This window comes from Dendropsophus ebraccatus, chromosome 7 (genome assembly GCF_027789765.1).
Source record: "Dendropsophus ebraccatus isolate aDenEbr1 chromosome 7, aDenEbr1.pat, whole genome shotgun sequence".
In the NCBI taxonomy this organism is placed as follows: Eukaryota; Metazoa; Chordata; class Amphibia; order Anura; family Hylidae; genus Dendropsophus; species Dendropsophus ebraccatus.
In genome coordinates, this window is record NC_091460.1 from 95,316,505 (window position 1) to 95,337,478 (window position 20,974).

At 44.8% G+C, this 20,974-nt stretch overlaps 1 protein-coding gene across 1 annotated transcript; it reads left to right on the forward strand.

Moving 5' to 3' along the window:
* The first annotated feature begins 3,679 nt into the window (after nt 1-3,679).
* LOC138797581 (uncharacterized) lies at nt 3,680-13,168 on the forward strand. The gene is made up of 2 exons (XM_069977923.1): nt 3,680-4,573; nt 9,715-13,168. Exon 2 carries the CDS (start codon nt 9,735-9,737, stop codon nt 12,474-12,476), a length of 2,742 nt encoding a protein of 913 aa, XP_069834024.1. The 5' UTR covers nt 3,680-4,573; nt 9,715-9,734; the 3' UTR covers nt 12,477-13,168.
* The last annotated feature ends 7,806 nt before the right edge of the window (nt 13,169-20,974 follow it).

A 20,974-nucleotide genomic window follows, 5' to 3' on the forward strand; every position in this document is an offset into this window, starting at 1 on the left:
GAAGGATCCCCCCATTCATCCTCACTGGCTGTTTCGGTGTCGGAGGCAATAATAACGTATCCCTCTGACGCCGAAAACACCCTGGGGGCCATCTTTATACGGGGACTAGTATATGGGGTATGTAGTGGTGTAGTGTCAAACTTTATTCAATGTAGTGTGGTGTAATGTAGTGTTTTTTACGTGTTTTTTTACAGTAAGTATAAAAAAAAAAACCTACACCAACAAAGGAGTTGCTGATAAATGCCGCACTTATGTGCGGCACTTATCAGCAGACCGTGGCAGTAGAATATAGAAAAAAAACACCCTACGCCAAAAAGGAGGAGTTGCTGATTAGCAGCGCACTTTCGTGCGATGCTGATCAACACTCAGCGGCGATAAGGTGCGGAAAATAGAAAAAAAAAAATTGAAAAAAAAAAATTATTTTTTTTTCTACATTCTGAACATCTCTGTAGCTGCTGATAAGTGTATTACACATATCAGCCGCTAGAGGGCAGCAGAGCGCAAAATACGGAAAAAGCCGACGCTGGAGCTGAAAATAGCCGAGAGAAGCCGAACATGACGTCACGGAGGACGCCGCGAACCCGGAAGACGCCGATCAGGAGCCCGGGACAGGTGAGTAATGTACAAATACCTGCTCTGGACCCCTCGGCTACCTAGCTGAGGGGTCCAGGGCAGGTATTTACTATTTTGTGGGACTCTGATCGCCGTGCCACCGGTCCGATCGCCGTGAACGGCCGGCCGTTACCGGACAGCCGTTCATGGCGATCGGGCCGGTGGCACGGTGACCACCATTGCTTTTTACAGTAATGGCGGTCGGTGCCGTCCTCGGACAGCACCGACCACCATTTTTTTTACGGGTCATCAGCCTATAGCGGCGATCGTAAGCACGGGGGGTGTTAACCACCCCCCGTGCCGTGAAGCTAAGATGGCCTGCTATGATTTATAGCAGGCCATCTTCCCCGATCGCTGTGTGCGAACACGCAGCGATCGGGGAAACATCGGGCGTAAATTTACGCCCTGATGCGCCAAGTACCAGGGCGCGAGGGCGTAAGTTTACGCCCGATGTCGTTAAGGGGTTAAGAGCGAAATATGTCCCTTTAAGAGCGACCTGGGTCCCTTTAAGAGCGACCTGGGTCCCTTTAAGAGCGACCTGGGTCCCTTTAAGAGCGACCTGGGTCCCTTTAAGAGCGACCTGGGTCCCTTTAAGAGCGACCTGGGTCCCTTTAAGAGCGACCTGGGTCCCTTTAAGAGCGAACTGGGTCCCTTTAAGAGCAAAATGGGTCCCTTTAAGAGCAAAATGGGTCCCTTTAAGAGCGACCTGGGTCCCTTTAAGAGCGACCTGGGTCCCTTTAAGAGCGACCTGGGTCCCTTTAAGAGCGACCTGGGTCCCTTTAAGAGCAAAATGGGTCCCTTTAAGAGCAAAATGGGTCCCTTTAAGAGCGAAATGGGTCCCTTTAAGAGTGACCTGGGTCCCTTTAAGAGCAAAATATGTCCCTTTAAGAGCGAAATATGTCACTTTAAGACAAAAATATGTCCCTTTAAGAGCAAAATGGGTCCCTTTAAGAGCGACCTGGGTCCCTTTAAGAGGGAAATTGGTCCCTTTAAGCGTGAAATTGGTCCCTTTAAGAGTGAAATTGGTCCCTTTAAGAGCGATCTGGGTCCCTTTAAGAGCAAAATGGGTCCCTTTAAGAGCGACCTGGGTCCCTTTAAGAGCGACCTGAGTCCCTTTAAGAGCGACCTGGGTCCCTTTAAGAGCGACCTGGGTCCCTTTAAGAGCGACCTGGGTCCCTTTAAGAGCGACCTGGGTCCCTTTAAGAGCAAAATGGGTCCCTTTAAGAGTGACCTGGGTCCCTTTAAGAGCAAAATATGTCCCTTTAAGAGCGAAATATGTCCCTTTAAGAGCGAAATATGTCCCTTTAAGAGCAAAATGGGTCCTTTCAAGAGCGACCTGGGTCCCTTTAAGAGCGAAATTGGTCCCTTTAAGCGTGAAATTGGTCCCTTTAAGAGCAACCTGGGTCCTTTTAAGAGCGACCTGGGTCCCTTTAAGAGTGAAATGGGTCCCTTTAAGCGCGAAATGGGTCCCTTTAAGAGCGACCTGGGTCCCTTTAAGAGCAAAATATGTCCCTTTAAGAGCGAAATATGTCCCTTTAAGAGCAAAATATGTCCCTTTAAGAGCAAAATGGGTCCCTTTAAGAGCGACCTGGGTGCCTTTAAGAGTGAAATTGGTCCCTTTAACCCCTAGACGACCCTAGGCGTATAGTTACGCCATGGAAGTCTGTCCCCAGACGAACTAGGGCGTAACTGTACGCCCTGGGCATTCCGCGGCTGCAGGGGTTAATGTGACCATATAAAGTAAAGATGGCTGCTGATTATTTCAGCAGCTATCTTTTGCTTACCTGCAGCCGTGGAATCGCGCCCCCCACGCCATCACGATCGCTGTGATTGGCTGGCAAATTAAGTGCAGCCAATCACAGCGATTCTGATGCATTGTGGGCCGATATGACGTTGATAAACCGTGATTGGTGCTGTCAGAGACAGCACCAATCACGGTTATGCCTGGGGCCGTGTCCCACGTGACCCCCGCCCCCCGATCGTCCGGATTGGCCGTTTGCAGTCCAAAATATTGATCTCTCCCTGCTCGCCCTCCTTTTCGTCAGGATCGGCGAGCAGAGAGGGTGTACGTGAGTCCCGTGTGCCCCCCGGTACTGTCCCGTTGCTGCCCCGTTGCTGCCCGGTGCCCTCAGCAGGGAGATCGTGTTAGCAGCACACTCTGTGCTGCTACCACTTCCCCTGCTTGTGATCCGCCTCTGCCCCGCCCCCTCCCTTGTGCCATCAGCCCCCACCTCCTCCCTTGTGCCATCCACCCTCACCTCCTCCCTTGTGCCATCAGCCCCCACCTCCTTCCTTGTGCCATCAGCCCCCACCTCCTCCCTTGTGCCATCCACCCTCACCTCCTCCCTTGTGCCATCAACCCCCACCTCCTCCCTTGTGCCATCAGCCCCCACCTCCTCCCTTGTGCCATCAGCCCCCACCTCCTCCCTTGTGCCATCAGCCCCCACCTCCTCCCTTGTGCCATCAGCCCCCACCTCCTCCCTCGTGCCATCCACCCTCACCTCCTCCCTTGTGCCATCAGCCCCCACCTCCTCCCTTGTGCCATCAGCCCCCACCTCCTCCCTTGTGCCATCAGCCCCCACCTCCTCCCTTGTGCCCTCCACACTCACCTCCTCCCTTGTGCCATCCACCCCCACCTCCTCCCTTGTGCCATCAGCCCCCACCTCCTCGCTTGTGCCATCCACCCTCACCTCCTCCCTTGTGCCATCAGCCCCCACCTCCTGCCTTGTGCCATCCACCCTCACCTCCTCCCTTGTGCCATCCGCCCTCACCTCCTCCCTTGTGCCATCAGCCCCCACCTCCTGCCTTGTGCCATCCACCCTCACCTCCTCCCTTGTGCCATCCGCCCTCACCTCCTCCCTTGTGCCAACAGCCCCCACCTCCTCCCTTGTACCATCAGCCCCCACCTCCTCCCTTGTGCCATCAGCCCCCACCTCCTCCCTTGTGCCATCCGCCCTCACCTCCTCCCTTGTGCCATCCGCCCCCATCTCCTCCCTTGTGCCATCCGCCCCTACCTCCTCCCTTGTGCCATCTGCTTCAACCTTTGTGCCATCCCCCTGTAAAATATACTAACATCACTAGTCTCTAACTAACATAGTATAACCATGTCAATCTAAAGCATAAGACATAGTTTAAAATTATAATTGATAGTATAAGGTTCGAACCACTGTACAGCCATCTTGTCTCAGGGAGTTAGTTCTGAGAATAACTTGTTTACTACATTGCGGTAACATATGCTAGCATCAGTCATATAGATATATATATATACATTTGTAGGGAGAAGCAGAAGTATATTCTGGGATGTCACGTAGCTCTTTAGAAGTCACCATATTAGTTGAGGCTCAGAGACGGGAGGTGGGGGTTTCAGCTATATAAGCAGGAAATATAGGATAAGATGGAAGGAGGAGACCCTGGAAATGCTATCCCATCTGCACACCAGGCTTGTAAGACCCCTCCCAGGAACATCTAGCACTTGACACATGAACTGAAGGACATTCTTCAACTCCAGATAATGGACTCTGCTTGAAACAACAACCTTTGTAAGATAACTTATTATTCTTATCTGTACCTGAAACTTTTGTATGCTCATTATTTTTGTTCATTAAATCATTGCTCCTATCTTTTGAGAAAGAGCACATGGACTAAGCTTGTCATCTTCTTTACAACTGCTGTGTAAAAGGATACGTGAGTGGCCCAAATTCTAACATAATTGGCGAGCAGCCAGACTTTTTCTGTTTTTAACTGGAGCTCTTCTCTCCCTCGCTGAGGGGGCTGCGTTTGACATTTTGATTGATTGCGAGCTTCAAGAAGAGAAGTAAAGAAAAACAAAGCCTGGAAACACGTACTTTCCACTTCTGGACAACAGCACAGGACTGCGCCACACATCCCAGAAAGCCTCTGGAGCATCGGTGAGGGACAACAGCCAGTCCATACCAGAGGGGGCAAGCGGAAGCAAGAAGTTGTAAGTATGGATTTCATTGAAACTTTTGCCAGCAAATCAGATATAGAATATGCCTGTAGTGATAGTACTATGACTAATGCACAGTTGTGGGATAGTTTGTACAGACAATGTGAAAGGGAAAATGTTAAACTAGACAACAAGAAATTGTGTATTAATAGGTTACAGAAGAAGCTTAGAAATGTCTTACAAATGGTAAAAATTTACAATGCTTTACTAATTGAAGATTCACAACCAAGGCAGAGTGTTTGTGTTGTTAACAAGTGCATGAATAATTCTAATGTGTCCGATGATGAAGATTTTATTCAATGCTCAAATTGTTTTATATTGGCTGAACAATTGGAAGCTATGGAGGATGAGATTGAAAATAAATCAAAATTGCTATCTCAGATGCGCTGTGAAAATAAGAGAATCTCCGCTGTTAGGAGAACTAGACGACCTGTCATCGCTACCCCTAATGTAACAAGCTCGAGTGACGCGTTCTTTGAGGATAGCGATGATGTAGATATACAGCGCAGAAATTTGTTAGATAAGTCCACTCAGTTGCATTTACAAATAAATGAACAACTGAGGAAAATTGTCAAAGACATGCCCTCTTATAATGATAAGATGGATGCCTTTCACAATATGGATGTATTTGAATCAAATACAGATAGGTTCCAATTGTCAAATGAGCAAAAGAATAAAATTTTCAGGATATGGTTACCATCACATATGGCTAGAAGATTAGAAGAGACACCCAGAGAGGAAACATTCGGGGTACAGGTACACAGCACTGAGGTAGATCGCTTAAGACAGCTAGTGTGGTTTACAACTGGGGATCCCACTCCCTCAATAGAATGGATGGACATCTTGAAAGTAACTATTCAAGATGATCCATTTGCCTTTCTCTTGAAATTCGAAAAAGCTTATCGAATGGTCATGAGAATAGAAGAGGGGGAGGAGCCAGATTCTATGATTTCCGCCTTTGTGAGGAAATTTAAGTATCTGGATCCTGTGTCAAGCCAAATCGCTATGGAAAAACATACTTTGCATGAGGCAGCACTCTTTATTGATCGTATGAGGCGAAGAATGAAGCTGTCTAATGCAAAAGTAAAAATAGCGGTTGTGCATGAAAAAGACCCCGTAAAGCGATCAGAGTCTGAAGGGAAAGTTACCAGTGCAGCACAGAAAGACCTTCCGGCTGGAAAGGTCGATACATCTAAAAAGAAGGGTAATCAGTCTAACGTATCTTGTTATTTTTGTGGGGGACGAGGTCACCTTAAGTGGCAGTGCCGCAAATTTCTGAGAAGTCAGAATTTAGGGAAAGAAAATGGTTTGGTGCCTACAGCTCCAGCCATGGTAGAAAAACCACAGAACACATCTCCCTATGCACCCCTCATTAAACAGATACATGAGTTAGCTAAACATGATTTTGCAGGAGGTAGTGCAACAGGAGACAGGAGATCTGGCAAGGAGAATTTGTCTCCTTCGCTGTGACTGGAAAGGAATGCGGCTCCCAACACACTTAATTACCTAGCTCCAGTTTCTGTTGATGGCTGTGGACGTCCTTATGTTCAAGGATTTCTGCAGGGAAAGGCGATCACATTCCTCATAGACACAGGGGCTCAAATAAGTGTGACTAATCATGACCTAACAATACCACCTAACTCTACTGTATGTTCTATAGTAGGTTTTTCTGGAAAAGGGAGAACTAATGCTACGTTGGTGTCTGGTGTACAATTTGACATACCTGGATTCTTGAGTACTGAAATTGATATTTGGCATTGTACTGACGCAGAGAACATTATAGGGGCTGACACTATGAAGGAGAGAGGTTGGATCATAGACCTAGGAAATCAGGTGATTTGGCAGGATGCCAGTAACAGAAAACCGGTTGTTATTGATCCAAATGACTATAGTTCTATAGCAGGTATCAATGTGGTAGAAACAGTGTCTGCTGATCATGTGTGGCCAGATGTTAATGAACCAGTACTTGTTGAATTGGTGCAGAGGTTTCCTTCATTGTGGGCTCAGTTCAGAAATGAGGTGGGGACACTGAAGGACGTTGAAGTAAAAATAAAGGGTGTTGATCCTAAGCCTCAGAAACAGTATAGATTGCCTCCAGGTGCAGTGGAACCATTGTCTAAAATTGTCAAAGAATTGCTTCAGCAGGGTGTGGTCCGGAAAGCAAATTCTGTTACTAATCATCCAATTTGGGCAGTCCAAAAACCGGATGGTTCATACAGAATGTTGCTGGATTTGAGACGATTCAATGCAGTAACTCCTAATGTAGCGCCCATTGTAGCAGAAACGCCTGACATCATGTCCCGCCTAAACGCTAATGCACAATTTTTCTCCGTGATAGACGTTGCAAACGGTTTTTTTTTTCCATTCCTATAGAAAAATCGAGCCAGTACAAACTAAGTTTTAGTTTCTTGGATGAACAATATGTTTTTTGCAGGTTACCGCAAGGAGCACATTTGTCACCCAGTGTATTTCATCAGGCCTTGGCTAAGGTGTTGTCAAAGTTTTCCAGACCAGATTGTATTCTGCAATATGTGGATGACATACTGTTGGCTACTGAGACTAGAGAGTTACACCTTACTCTACTGGAGGAATTGTTTGAGCTGTTGTTTGAATCAGGTTTAAAACTGAATCCAAATAAGGTGAAATTGTTGCAGCAGGAAGTTCAGTATTTGGGTGTGCTAATTAGTCCTGGCCAAAGGCGTCCCTTGCAGGAAAGAATAACTACTGTAGCTTCATTACCTGTTCCAACCACTTACAAATCTTTGAGACAGTTCCTGGGATTGGTCAATTTTTCCAGAGAGTTCATTGAGGGCTTTGCTGAAAAGGCCAAACCCTTATATGAAGTCCTGAAAGATACTCATGATGACAGTTCATTTGGGCCATGGGGAGAAGAACAGCAGAAGGCGTTTGAACAATTGAAGCTTGATTTGCAAAGGGCACCCGCTCTGGCAACTGTGTATCCATCCAAGCCTTATGCCTTGCAGGTTCATACCTCAGAGACAGCTGTCTCAGCAGTTCTACTGCAACTACAGGGAAAGGAATGGAGAATTGTTGGATATTTTTCCAAACTCCTTTCACCTGTAGAAAAAGGTTTTGGAATCTGTGCAAGACATTTGGTTGGGGTTCACTTTGCAATCAAGGCCACAGAACATATTGTGGGCTTTGGTCAAATAATCTTGCAAACTCCCCATTCCACATTGAAAATGCTTCTTGAGAAAAATGTCCCAGGGGTGTCTCACCAGAGATTTGCACATTGGTTGCTGACTATATCGTCAAAACAAATTGTGGTGGATCATAATGCAAAATATGTACTTCCACAATTGATGCAGTACGAAGGAACATCTCATGAGTGTATTGACTCTTTTCAGGGGGAGTATCCATCTCTTTTCAGAAAGGAAGCGAGTGATGAGGATGAGCCAGTGTTTGTGGATGGCTCCAGATTTTGTGTAAAAGGTCAATACTTTACCGGATATGCCATTTGGTTTCCTAAGAGAAATCAAGAGATTCAATATAGATTGCCAGGACATTACTCAGCACAGAGGGCCGAGATTGAGGCTGTGAAGAAGGTGCTTGAGATTGAAAGAGAAGACAATCAGGGTCCGTTGGTTATCTATAGTGACAGTTCTTATGTTGTAAGATCATTAACAGACTACTTACCTGTGTGGAAAAGAAGAGGTTTTGTTGATTCATCTAACAAAGTGTTAGTACACAGTGACACTTTACTAACCATTTTTGAGCTTGCTTCTAACCATCCTAATCGTTATGCCATAGTCAAAGTGCCAGGGCATAGCAAAGGAAAAAGTGAGTTAGCGGTGGGAAATGAGAAGGCCGATTCCCTTGCAAAAGAAGCAGCTTTAACGGGAAAAATGGAAGAAGAAACTGAGACAGAACCCAAGGAATTGTTGCCAGTAAAAAAAGACGGTAATGTGCCATCATTCATTGATGAACAAATGAAGGATCCGTTCATTGTTGAGCGGAAAAGTGATTTGGTGAATCCATTTGTTTGTGAAAATGATGTGCTATGTTACAAAATGCAGGATGAGTTCTTACCTGTAGTTCCCAAGCATTTACAATCGGAATTCACCCGTTTTAATCATGTTAGCTTAGGTCACGTGGGTCAGCAAAGATTGCTAGAAATCCTCAAAGGAAAGTTTTATTGGGACAAAATGGGGGATACTGTACAAGATGTTGTTCAGTCATGTCTCATCTGTGCTCAAGTAAACCCTAGGCCTAAAGGACAAAAGCCTCCACTACTGAAAGTGCCACCTGCAGATGGTCCGTGGAATGTGTTACAGGTAGACTACATCGGACCTCTATTTTCAGGTAAAAACGGTATGAAATATGCCTTAGTTGTGGTAGACGTGTTTTCTAAATGGGTAGAGATCTTACCTGTCAGACGAGATGATGCGCTTTCTACAGCATGTGCATTAGTAAATCATGTCTTTTGCACGTGGGGGATCCCTAAGCTGTTATCATCTGACAGAGGTAGCCACTTTACAGGTAAAGTGATGCAAGCAGTGTGTTCCATTTTGGGAATACAGCAACAATTTCATGTTCCATATCATCCACAGTCAGCAGGAATAGTAGAACGAATGAATAGGACAATCAAGACTAGAATAGCAAAGATGTTGCTAGACAAAGGAAACACATGGGTAGATGTGATACCTATGGTACTGATGAGCGTCCGAGGAACCAGTTCCTCTAGTACTCAATTTACACCTTTTGAGTTAATGACAGGAAGGAAAATGCCTTTAACTTTTCCTCATGAACCATTTTTGTCGACCCCACAGAAGGATGCAATCGCCAGAACAAAATGGCTACAGATGCTCCAAGACAACTTGAAAACGATCCTCCCACATGCAGCTTCTAAAATGCAGCGTATGGTACCCCCACACTCTTCAAAGTTTGTAAAAGACGCAAAGGTTATGATAAAAACCTTTAGGAAGAGTGGACCCTGGGAAAGTAATTGGGAAGGACCTTTTCAGATCATTGATACATTGGGTCAGGTTATGATTTTGGTAGAAAGAACACCAAACATGACTAAGAATGCACGCAAGCAACAGAAAGTGTGGGTGCATGCTGACCAATGTAAACTGTATAATTCCAAATAATAACATCTTTTGTTTTTCTTTCAGAATAGGAGGTTATCCTAATCATGGAAAAGGATTCCTGGAAGAAAACGTCTATGAGAAAACCTCCAAGATGGATGCAGAACATCTTGCATGCAGCTTTATTAATCATAATATATACTCTGAGTGGAGTGTGCGCTGACGGATCACAAAGTGCGACCGAGGTTCAAGCGTCTCAGGAAAATAGAGGTGCTCAAGAAAACCTACCTGGTCAAACTCAAGATGCATCACAGGTTTTAAAAACTGTACCCGAGTCTGAAGAAAGCATTGATGACGTATGGATTGATGATCTTCAAGAAGAAATGTTTGTGGACACTTCCAGAGACATTGGTGGGAAAATTTGCGTTGGGTATGGAGTTCGATGCTGTGTAGAAATATATTTTGCACATAACACTACTATTGACATCGACATGAAAGCAGGACCTAAGAAACGCACATATACACAATTGCAGGGAACATATGTACACAACAGACAACTTGGAAAATGGGAATGCATGCCTAATGAAATGTCATTTTGGTACATAGAGATCCAAGGACATGAGCCAGCCTCATGGACTGGGGATGTCACGAATTTCAAACTAAGCACCAAACAAAGTGGGAAAAACAGGGATGATTTGTCTTATCGATCTCAACTGTTTGCTACTTTTCTGAATCCAAATAGAATAACAAATAAGGACACTGATGAGGATTGGTCAGAAGGATGGGTTTTTCAAGTAGCAAGGGCAAATGTGTATGTACAAGTAAATGTGCAGTTAACAGTAACAAATAATATTGCCCCAGAGATAAGAGTTATTAGTCAAAACACTACTATCCAAGAAGGAATAGATCCCTTGCGGCTTCAGTGTGGTACCAGATTACCTTTACCAATTGATGCTGTCATCAAATGGTCAAGGGAAGGTAAAATCCTAGGGAGTTACACCAATGGATTTCCAGGCCTTCTTCATAAAGGAGAGTACGGAGATGTAAGATGGGCTGGAAATCTGTTCAACTTTTATATTGCTAGTCCTCTTAGGAAGGACTCAGGGCAATATGAATGTTGTGTCACCACAGGTAGATCCTATAAAAATTGTAACAGTACCTTTGTTAGGGTTTGGGCTCCTGAGGATAATGCATGTACCAATGTAATGTTTAAACTGTCTGATCCCTTCCAGGTTAACCATTTCCAGACCAAACCTTTATTAAGGAATGGAGTCTTTGTAACCTTAGTGTGGACCTTCAACATTACTAACTGGATGATCTCTAGCAGGTTTCCTCAGTGTAAGCCTTATCTCTCTAACTCAGAGATGGGACTTTCACAATGGTTCGGACAAAACTCTCCTAAAACATTAAAGAGTAAAAGAGGGGTGGTGGAAGGAGTCTTGGGAGGTTTTGGAACTTTGGGAAGTTTAGCTAATACTATGGACATAAACACTTTACAGGCAGATTTAAAGACAATTGGTTATCTGGGAAAGAGAGGAGTGCAGGTGCAGAAAGATGTAAACCAATTGTTAGAACACATGGTTATGAGCATTGCTACTGTATTGGGTTCATCAGTATCCCATTTACAGGACGCAACATTAGGGTTAATAGAGAGCCAAGAGGAAACTAAAGTGTCAAGAGCTTGTTTAGAGATCCAAATAGAATTTTCCACTAATCTTAAAATGATAGCTCAAGCTATGCAGGGTGGAATAATCCCCCTGGGAGTGTTGAAGAGTTTGCCGGAACAATATGGTTTTGGTCTGGGTCATTTAGATCTATGGATTAATAAGTGGGGTGGGTGCGAACAAAATGTTTGTGTGGGAACATCTTTGATTCCTGTAGCAGGTTTAGATCAAGTTTTAGTTCCTGTGGTTTCATTGGGTATACCTGTAAGTTCAAAACAAGTAATTTATTATGAATTACAATATACTGACTTTGCTTTTGATGGAAATAAGTTGGAACAATTGGATATCTCTGCTTGTTTCCATTTCGAGTCAAAGGTAATGTGTCTACCAGGTCAGGATAAGGTTATTTATCATTCTTGTTTTCATAACCATACAGCATGTAAGGCAAGAATAGAGACCGTAGATTCAGGGAAAGATCTCATGACACAGGTAAAGGTGAATGAAATTTGTTTTCAGGTAATGGAAGAACAAATGTTAGCAAGAGCTTTTTATTCTAACTGTGCTCATGTGAGAAATTTGTCCCGAGGTCTTTATTGTATAGAAGGAGATATCAAATACCTAGAGGTAAATAAGAATAGATATAATGTATCTAGTATAACAACTGAATACTTGAGACCTCTTCCTGTTCAGTTTAATTTGACCCAGATTGATCACTTTCCTTGGGAAGAGTGGACCAATGAGATAAAAAAGGATAAAGGGTTATTAAACTTGTTAAACCAACAGCTGAAAACTGCGGAAATAGTTTTCCAACATCAACAGGGACAGTTGAACCAAATTCAACATGAGTGGGATGAAATGGCAGGGTCCCGATGGTGGAAAAATCTTAAAAAATCTGTAGATATGTGGTCAGAATCGTCAACACAAAAAGCTGTATTTAACATCTTGACGCATCCAATTGTAATTATTGCTATTATTGTTTTTCTTTGTGTGCTATATCAGTTATTTGTGTTGTGGAAAGTTAGAAAAGTGTACAAAAAGATTAAGGTAGAGGTAGACAAAGGGGATAACTTCCTACGAGATATGATAAAAAGGATGCAGTATTCCAATTCTAATCTAAATTTGAACAAAAAACCTGTCTGTGCAGAGGATTCTGACATGGTTATGAAGAATAAGGGATATGCTTGAGGATGACTGTGATACGAATGTGATACGAAAGAAGAATAAATGAGTGTGATAGAATGGTTATGATCTGAGTATATATATATTTATTTCTCAATCATAATCAGGGGGACTTGTAAAATATACTAACATCACTAGTCTCTAACTAACATAGTATAACCATGTCAATCTAAAGCATAAGACATAGTTTAAAATTATAATTGATAGTATAAGGTTCGAACCACTGTACAGCCATCTTGTCTCAGGGAGTTAGTTCTGAGAATAACTTGTTTACTACATTGCGGTAACATATGCTAGCATCAGTCATATAGATATATATATATACATTTGTAGGGAGAAGCAGAAGTATATTCTGGGATGTCACGTAGCTCTTTAGAAGTCACCATATTAGTTGAGGCTCAGAGACGGGAGGTGGGGGTTTCAGCTATATAAGCAGGAAATATAGGATAAGATGGAAGGAGGAGACCCTGGAAATGCTATCCCATCTGCACACCAGGCTTGTAAGACCCCTCCCAGGAACATCTAGCACTTGACACATGAACTGAAGGACATTCTTCAACTCCAGATAATGGACTCTGCTTGAAACAACAACCTTTGTAAGATAACTTATTATTCTTATCTGTACCTGAAACTTTTGTATGCTCATTATTTTTGTTCATTAAATCATTGCTCCTATCTTTTGAGAAAGAGCACATGGACTAAGCTTGTCATCTTCTTTACAACTGCTGTGTAAAAGGATACGTGAGTGGCCCAAATTCTAACACCCCCCCCCACCCCTGTGCTTTGTCCCCCTGTGCCATCTGTCCCCCTGTGCCATCTGTCCCCCTGTGCCTTCTGTCCCCCTGTGACATCCGCCTTCTGTGACATCCGCCCCCTTCATCCTCCATCAGCCTTCCCCCCCCTGTCATCCTCCTCTTCTCCCCCCTGTCATCCTCCTCTTCTCCCCTGTGCCCTCCCACTGTTTTTGTGCTCCCCCCCCATCTGTGCCAGCCTCGTTGGTGGCATAGTGCAGAGTGATCAGCCAGCAGTGCCCTCTGTGTGCTTCCTGGCTGATCCCCTGAAATTTCTGACTGTGCAGCAGCAACAGTAGTTCTACTGCTGCTGCTGCTCCTGTCTCTCTTGTTCTGATCAGTGACTCATCACTGATCAGCAACAAGTGGGCACAGGTTTTTTTTTTTGTAAAAAAAAAAATTCCCCTTTTTTTGTGATTCCCCCTGCGCCGCTCCGTGCCGCCTGTGCTGTTGCGTCTGTCGGTGGCATAGTGTGTGCAGGGAGATCCTGCTAGCAGCATCCTCTGTGCTGCTAGCGGTCCCCCTGCCTCTCTTTGCCCCCCTCAGACCGTTCCTCCGTGCCGCCCCCTCACCTGCCCACCTCACTTTCCCACCCCTGTGCCAACCTCTCCCCCTGAGTCTCTTTGCCCACTCAGACCGTTTCTCTGCCACCCTCCCCCTCACCAGGCCACCTCACCTGCCCACCCCTGTGCCAGCCTCTCCCCCTGACTCTCTGCCCACTGAGACAGTTCCTCCGCCACCCACCCCCACACCTGCCCACCCCTCTGCCATCCCCCCTGTCTCTCTTGTTCTGATCAGTGACTAATCACTGATCAGCAACAAGTGGGCACAGTTTCTTTTCATCTGAAAAGTTAAAAGTGTAAAAAACACACACACTACACAAATAAAGTTTACTGATTTACATAACCCCCCATATATAAATCTTAAAAAAAAAATGTCCCAACGCCTTTTTTCGGCTGAAGAGGCATATGCTCTTATTGCCTCTGACACCGAAACAGCGAGTAAGGGAGAAGAGGAAGATCCTACTTTCCTTGTTTCGACTTCCTCCTCCTCCTGTTCATCATTTAGTGATGATGAGACCCCAAGGCGCCGAAGGCGTCCAAGGCAAACGCCTCGGGCAGCCTCCCCCGATCTCCACCCCAGTGCTCCCATCTTCACCCCAGCCCCCCATACAAGTGAGCCCATCTGGACCCCAGCCCCCCCCCCCCCATTTTGAGCCACAGATTCCTGATTTTGTGGGACAATCGGGAATCCAATTTGACCCCTCAGGCTTCACTGAAATAGACTTTTTTAAACTCTTTTTCAGTGAAGAACTGATAAGTCTGATGGTCGTACAAACTAATTTGTACGCCCAGCAGTTTCTGGCTCAGCACCCCGTCTCCTCTTTTTTTTCGGGATCCCACAGCTGGACCCCAGTTGATGCAGCAGAAATGACCACGTTTTGGGGTCTTCTGCTGCACATGGGGCTAGTTAAAAAACCCCGAATTAGGCAGTATTGGAGTGTGGATATTTTATATAACAATGGCCATGACAAGGCATCGCTTTGAGGCCATCCTCAAATCCCTGCATTACAATGATAATGCAAGGTGCCCCCCCCGAGATGATCCCTCTTACGACCGCCTATACAAAATTAGGCCGGTCATTGATCATCTCGCGGCCAAATTTTCGGAGGTATATATCCCTGGGAAATATATCTCCATTGACGAATCCCTTGTCAGCTTCAAGGGGAGAGTCCAATTTTGCCAGTACCTTCCAAGTAAGAGGGCAAGGTACGGCATCAAACTCTACAAACTCTGTGAGAGTACCTCAGGGTACACTCACAGATTTAGAGTTTATGAAGGGAGGGACACCCACATCCAACCTCCAGAATGTCCCCCCACTCTGGGAGTTAGTGGGAAACTTGTGTGGGAACTGATGTTCCCACTACTTGATAAAGGTTACCACCTCTACGTGGATAACTTTTATACCAGTCTCCCTCTTTTCAAATCCCTCAGTACCCGAGCTACTGTAGCTTGCGGCACTGTGAGGAAAAACCAGAGAGGTCTCCCGAGTCACCCTGTGGCAGAAGTACTGCGACAGGGTGTCTTCAAGGCCCATTGTAGCGACAACATGTTATTAGTCAAATATAAGGACAAACGCGATGTCCTTATTTTGACTACTATCCATGGTCCTGGCACGACCCCTGTTCCTGTCCGCGGTACCACCGCAGTAGCACTCAAACCCGATTGTATTTTGGACTACAATCGGTATATGGGAGGAGTTGATCTTTCAGATCAAGTCCTCAAGCCATATAGTGCTCTGCGAAAAACAAACATCTGGTACAAGAAGTTAGCCGTGCACATGGTCCAAACGGCAATGTACAACGCGTTTGTACTTTACCGTTGTGCCGGCCACCCTGGGAAATACCTCCAGTTTCAGGAGGCAGTTGTCAAGGCCCTGATTTTTTGTGGAGGAGAAGGAGGAGGGCCTAGTACTTCTACAGCTGCAACTGGAGGTCCCCGTATCGTGCCAGGACAGCACTTTCCTGGTGAAGTCCCTCACACTGGCAAGAAGGGCAAAAGCCAGAAAAAATGTCGTGTGTGCTACAAAAAGGGGTTTAGAAAGGACACGTGTTATCAGTGTGATACCTGTCCTGATAAACCTGGCCTCTGCATGAAAGAATGCTTCAAGACGTACCATACGTCTATGGAGTATTAATTCCCAAGCTTCAAAATTCCCAAATTTGTCCTTTCCAATTCGGGTCACTGGCCACTAGAGATGAGCGGACCGTCGGACTTTTGGTCGCTCTCTCGTCATGCCTGTGATCCCGGCTGCATAGTTGTGCTCCCGCGAATATGCGGGCAGGATATTCCAGGGAATTCAACATGGATTCCCTGGAGTATCCTGGCCACATATTCCCGTGAGCGCAACTATGCGGCCGGAATCACAAGCATGACGAGAGAGCGATGATGCCATTGGACCAAAAGTCCGAACAGTTCGCTCATCTCTACTGGCCACATGTAGGGTTTATTTTTATTTATTTATTTATTTTTTATATAGGGGACATAGGGTCCATTTACACGGAAAGATTATCTGCCAAAGATTTGAAGCCAAAGCCAGGAATGGATTTGAAAGAGGAGAAATCTCAGGCTTTCCTTTATGACCTGATCTCTGTTTATAGTCTGTTTCCAGCTTTGGAAACAGACTATAAACAGAGATCAGGTCATAAAGGAAAGTCTGAGATTTCTCCTCTTTTCAAATCCATTCCTGGCTTTGGCTTCAAATCTTTGGCAGATAATCTGTCAGATAATCTTTCTGTGTAAATAGACCAATACACGGCATAATTAGTGGAGGGCAGACTTTCCATGTCGGCATCACATGACGATGTGGAAAATCATACTGGCCTGACAGTTGAGCTTCTATGTTTCAACTGTCAGCCAATGCCGTGCCTATCTCCTAATTTAGACCTCAAATACACATGGGCTCCCAAGGCCCATTGTATTTGCAGGCTTATAATTAGAGCCAGATTTTGATTTTTTTTTTTCTAGAAGGGACATACTCGGCATAATTAGGGCATGATCACACTGAGCAAAATCGGGGGAATTCCAAAGCAGAGCTCCACTTGCCTCAGTCTCAAACAGTGTTAGTATGGGAGGGCTCGTGCGTCTCCGCTCAAAGAATTTACATGTCAGTTCTTTGAGCGGAGGCGTGCAAGCCCTCCCATAGACACACTGGTTTACACTGGGGCAGGTGGAATTCCAACGTTTTTGCTCGGTGTGAACGCAGTTCACAATGAGTAAACATGGTGTAAATCCCACCGTGCTCAGTGTGCTGCTGTAAGTGAATGAGAGGACGCACGCTAGTTTGAGCGGAGAGGACAGGGAGCGGACCAGCGAGCACCCTCTCATTCACTTACAGCAGCACACTGAGCACGGCGGAGAGGTCCGCCACGGAATAACGCCGTGTTTACTCAGTTTCTAATTTTCAACTACTGCAGCACATTCAGTCCAGGAAAATAAATTTTTGAAATGCTTTTGCACCCTACACCTCCTAAATACATTTCTTGGGTGGTGTAGTTTCTGTAATGGCGTCCTTTTGCTTGGGCATTTTTCTATTTATTTTCCTGAGAATGTCTGCAACTGTCAGCCAACTCCGTGCATGTCTAATTTATTTTTCTCTTTTAACCCTACCTATGTGCCGGTCACCAGTGAGGTCCGTGTAGCATGAGGGCTCAAAAGGGCATTCCGGCCTCAAAAGGGCACTCTGTCCTTTTGGAGGCTTGTCCTGTGCCCACATAGCAATTCATTTCCACACCTATATGCAAAGTGGATACCCCCCACAAGTGGGGTTCATATGCTCACTACACCCCTTGTTAAATTCCTTGAGGGGTGTAGTTTCCATAATGGGGTCACTTGTGGGGCATATCTACTGTCGTGGTAACCTGGGGGCTTTGTTAATTTAACATGGCTTCAATGATCCTTTCCGGCCTCAAGAGGGCACTCTGTCCTTTTGGAGGCTTGTCCTGTGTCCACTTAGTAATGTATGTCCACTTGTGGGGTATTTCCCCCTTCGGCGGAAATTGCTCTGCTCATTCACCATCCACCCCACTTTTAACCCCTTGAGAAAATGAAAGATTCCAGGCTAGACCAACCTTTTAGTCTAAAAAATTTCATTTTTTATACTAAAATGTTGGTCTAGCTTAGAATCTTTCATTTTCACAAGGGGTTAGAAGAAAAAAATAGGGGGTAACATGTAGAGAATTTGCCCCCGAGTATGGAAATACCTCACATGTGGACTTAAAGTGCCAAGCGGGCGCAAGGAAAGCCTCCAAAGGGAAGGAGCACCGTTTTGGAAGCTGGATTTGGCGAAAATGGAGGACAGACACCATGTTGACTTTACAAAGCGCCTGTGCTGCCAAAACAGTGAAAATACCCACAAGTGACCCCATTATGGAAAGTACACCCCTCAAGGAATCTAAAAAGGGGTGTAGTAAGCATATGGACCCCACTGGTGGAAGGCACATAGGTGGAACAATGTGCTGTGAAAATGAAAAAAATCATTTTTTAATTTTTACAACCCATTGTTCCATATTGTGCCTGCCACCAGTGGGGTCCATATACTCACTATACCCCTTGTTACGTTCCTTGAGGGGTGTAGTTTCCATAATGGGGTCACTTGTGGGGGGTTTCTACTGTTTTGGCAGCACTGGGCCTTTGTAAAGGCAACATGGCCTCCGTCCTCCAATCTGGCCAAATCCAGCTTCCAAAATCCAAACGGCGCTCCTTCCCTTTGGAGGCTCTCCTAGCGCCCACTTGGCATTTCATGTCCACATGTGGGGTATTTCCGTACTCGTGGGGAAATGCTCTACATGTCTAGCAGGTTATTTTCTTTTTTAAACCCTTGTGTAAATGAAAAATTCGAGGCTAGACTAACTTTTTGGTCAAAAAAAAGTAATTTTTCATTTTCTTAGCAGATTGTGCCTGCCACCAATAGGGTCCATATGCTCACTACACCCCTTGATACGTTTCTTGAGGGGTGTAGTTTCCATAATGGGGTCACTTGTGGGGGGTTTCTACTGTTTTGGCAGCACTGGGCCTTTGTAAAGGCAACATGGCCTCCGTCCTCCAGTCTGGCCAAATCCAGCTTCCAAAATCCAAACGGCGCTCCTTCCCTTTGGAGGCTTTCCTAGCGCCCACTTGGCATTTCACGTCCACATGTGGGGTATTTCCGTACTCGGGGGGAATTGCTCTAAATGTCTAGCAGGTTTTTTTCTCTTTTAACCCCTTGTGAAAATGAAAAATTTGAGGCTAGACTAACATTTTAGTTAAAAATATAAAATTTTTTATTTTCACGGCACATTGTTCCACATTTGTACCGGTCACCAGTGGGGTCCATAAGCTCACTATACCGCTTGTTACGTTCCTTGAGGGGTGTAGTTTCCATAATGGTGTCACTTGTGGGGGGTTTCTACTGTTTTGGCAGCACTGGGCCTTTGTAAAGGCAACATGGCCTCCGTCCTCCAATCTGGCCAAATCCAGCTTCCAAAATCCAAACAGCGCTCCTTCCCTTTGGAGGCTTTCCTAGCACCCGCTTGGCACTTTAGAGACATATGGGGTATTTCTCTAAACTGCAGAAACAGGGCAATACATTTTGTGGTGCATTTCTCTGGTAATAGGTTTTCTATTATGAGAGAAATTGGATTACAATATAATTTGTGCACAGAAAATTGAAATTTTCAATTTTCTTACACATTTAGCTTTTATTTCTGTGACTCAACTAAAGAGTTAAAAAACTTTTTGGGAGTGATTTTGAACAGTTTAGGGGGTGCAGTTTCTGAAATGGGGTGATTTGTGGGGGGTTATTACATACAATCCCCTTAAATTCACTTCAAACCTCAACTGGTCCCTAACAAAAGCTGATTTAGAAATTTTCTCGAAAATTTGGGAAATTGTTGCTAAACTTTTAAGCTTTCCAGTGTTTTAAAAAATTTAAAGCAAGTTTAAAAAATGCTGCCAACATAAAGTAGACATATTGCTAATGTTATTTAGTGTCTAATTTATGTGGTATAGCTATTTTCCTTACAGGCAGAATATTTCAAAGTTAGAAAAATGAAAATTTTCTCAATAGTATTCGCTATAATTATGCACTCAATTTTACCAGTAATATAAAGTAGAATATGTCACGAGAAAACAGTCTCAGAATCATTAGGATATGTAACAGCATCTAGACATTATTAATGGATAAAGTGAAACAGGTCAAATTCACAAAATTTGGCCTGGTCCACTGGGTCATTTTGGGCTTGGTCCTCAAGGGGTTAAGAGCAACCTGGGTCCCTTTAAGAGCGACCTGGGTCCCTTTAAGAGCAAAATGGGTCCCTTTAAGAGCGACCTGGGTCCCTTTAAGAGCGACCTGGGTCCCTTTAAGAGCGACCTGGGTCCCTTTAAGAGCGAAATGGGTCCCTTTAAGAGCGATCTGGGTCCCTTTAAGAGCGACCTGGGTCCCTTTAAGAGCGAAATATGTCCCTATAAGAGCAAAATATGTCCCTTTAAGAGCGAAATATGTCCCTTTAAGAGCAAAATATGTCCCTTTAAGAGCAAAATATGTCCCTTTAAGAGCAAAATATGTCCCTTTAAGAGCAAAATGGGTCCCTTTAAGAGCGACCTGGGTCCCTTTAAGAGCGAAATTGGTCCCTTTAAGCGTGAAATTGGTCCCTTTAAGCGTGAAATTGGTCCCTTTAAGCGTGAAATTGGTCCCTTTAAGAGTGAAATTGGTCTCTTTAAGAGCGACCTGGGTCCCTTTAAGAGCAAAATGGGTCCCTTTAAGAGCGACCTGGGTCCCTTTAAGAGCAATCTGGGTCCCTTTAAGAGCGACCTGGGTCCCTTTAAGAGCGAAATGGGTCCCTTTAAGAGCGATCTGGGTCCCTTTAAGAGCAAAATGGGTCCCTTTAAGAGCAAAATGGGTCCCTTTAAGAGCGACCTGGGTCCCTTTAAGAGCAAAATATATCCCTTTAAGAGCGAAATATGTCCCTTTAAGAGCAAAATATGTCCCTTTAAGAGCAAAATATGTCCTTTTAAGAGCGACCTGGGTCCCTTTAAGAGCGAAGTTGGTCCCTTTAAGAGCGAAGTTGGTCCATTTAAGAGCGACCTGGGTCTCTTTAAGAGCGAAATATGTCCCTTTAAGAGCAACCTGGGCCCCTTTAAGAGCGAAATATGTCGCTTTAAGAGCAAAATGAGT

Bases quoted from the DNA above. Each gene is read 5' to 3' on its own strand.
- LOC138797581 (XM_069977923.1), top strand. From the start codon at position 9,735: ATGGAAAAGGATTCCTGGAAGAAAACGTCTATGAGAAAACCTCCAAGA.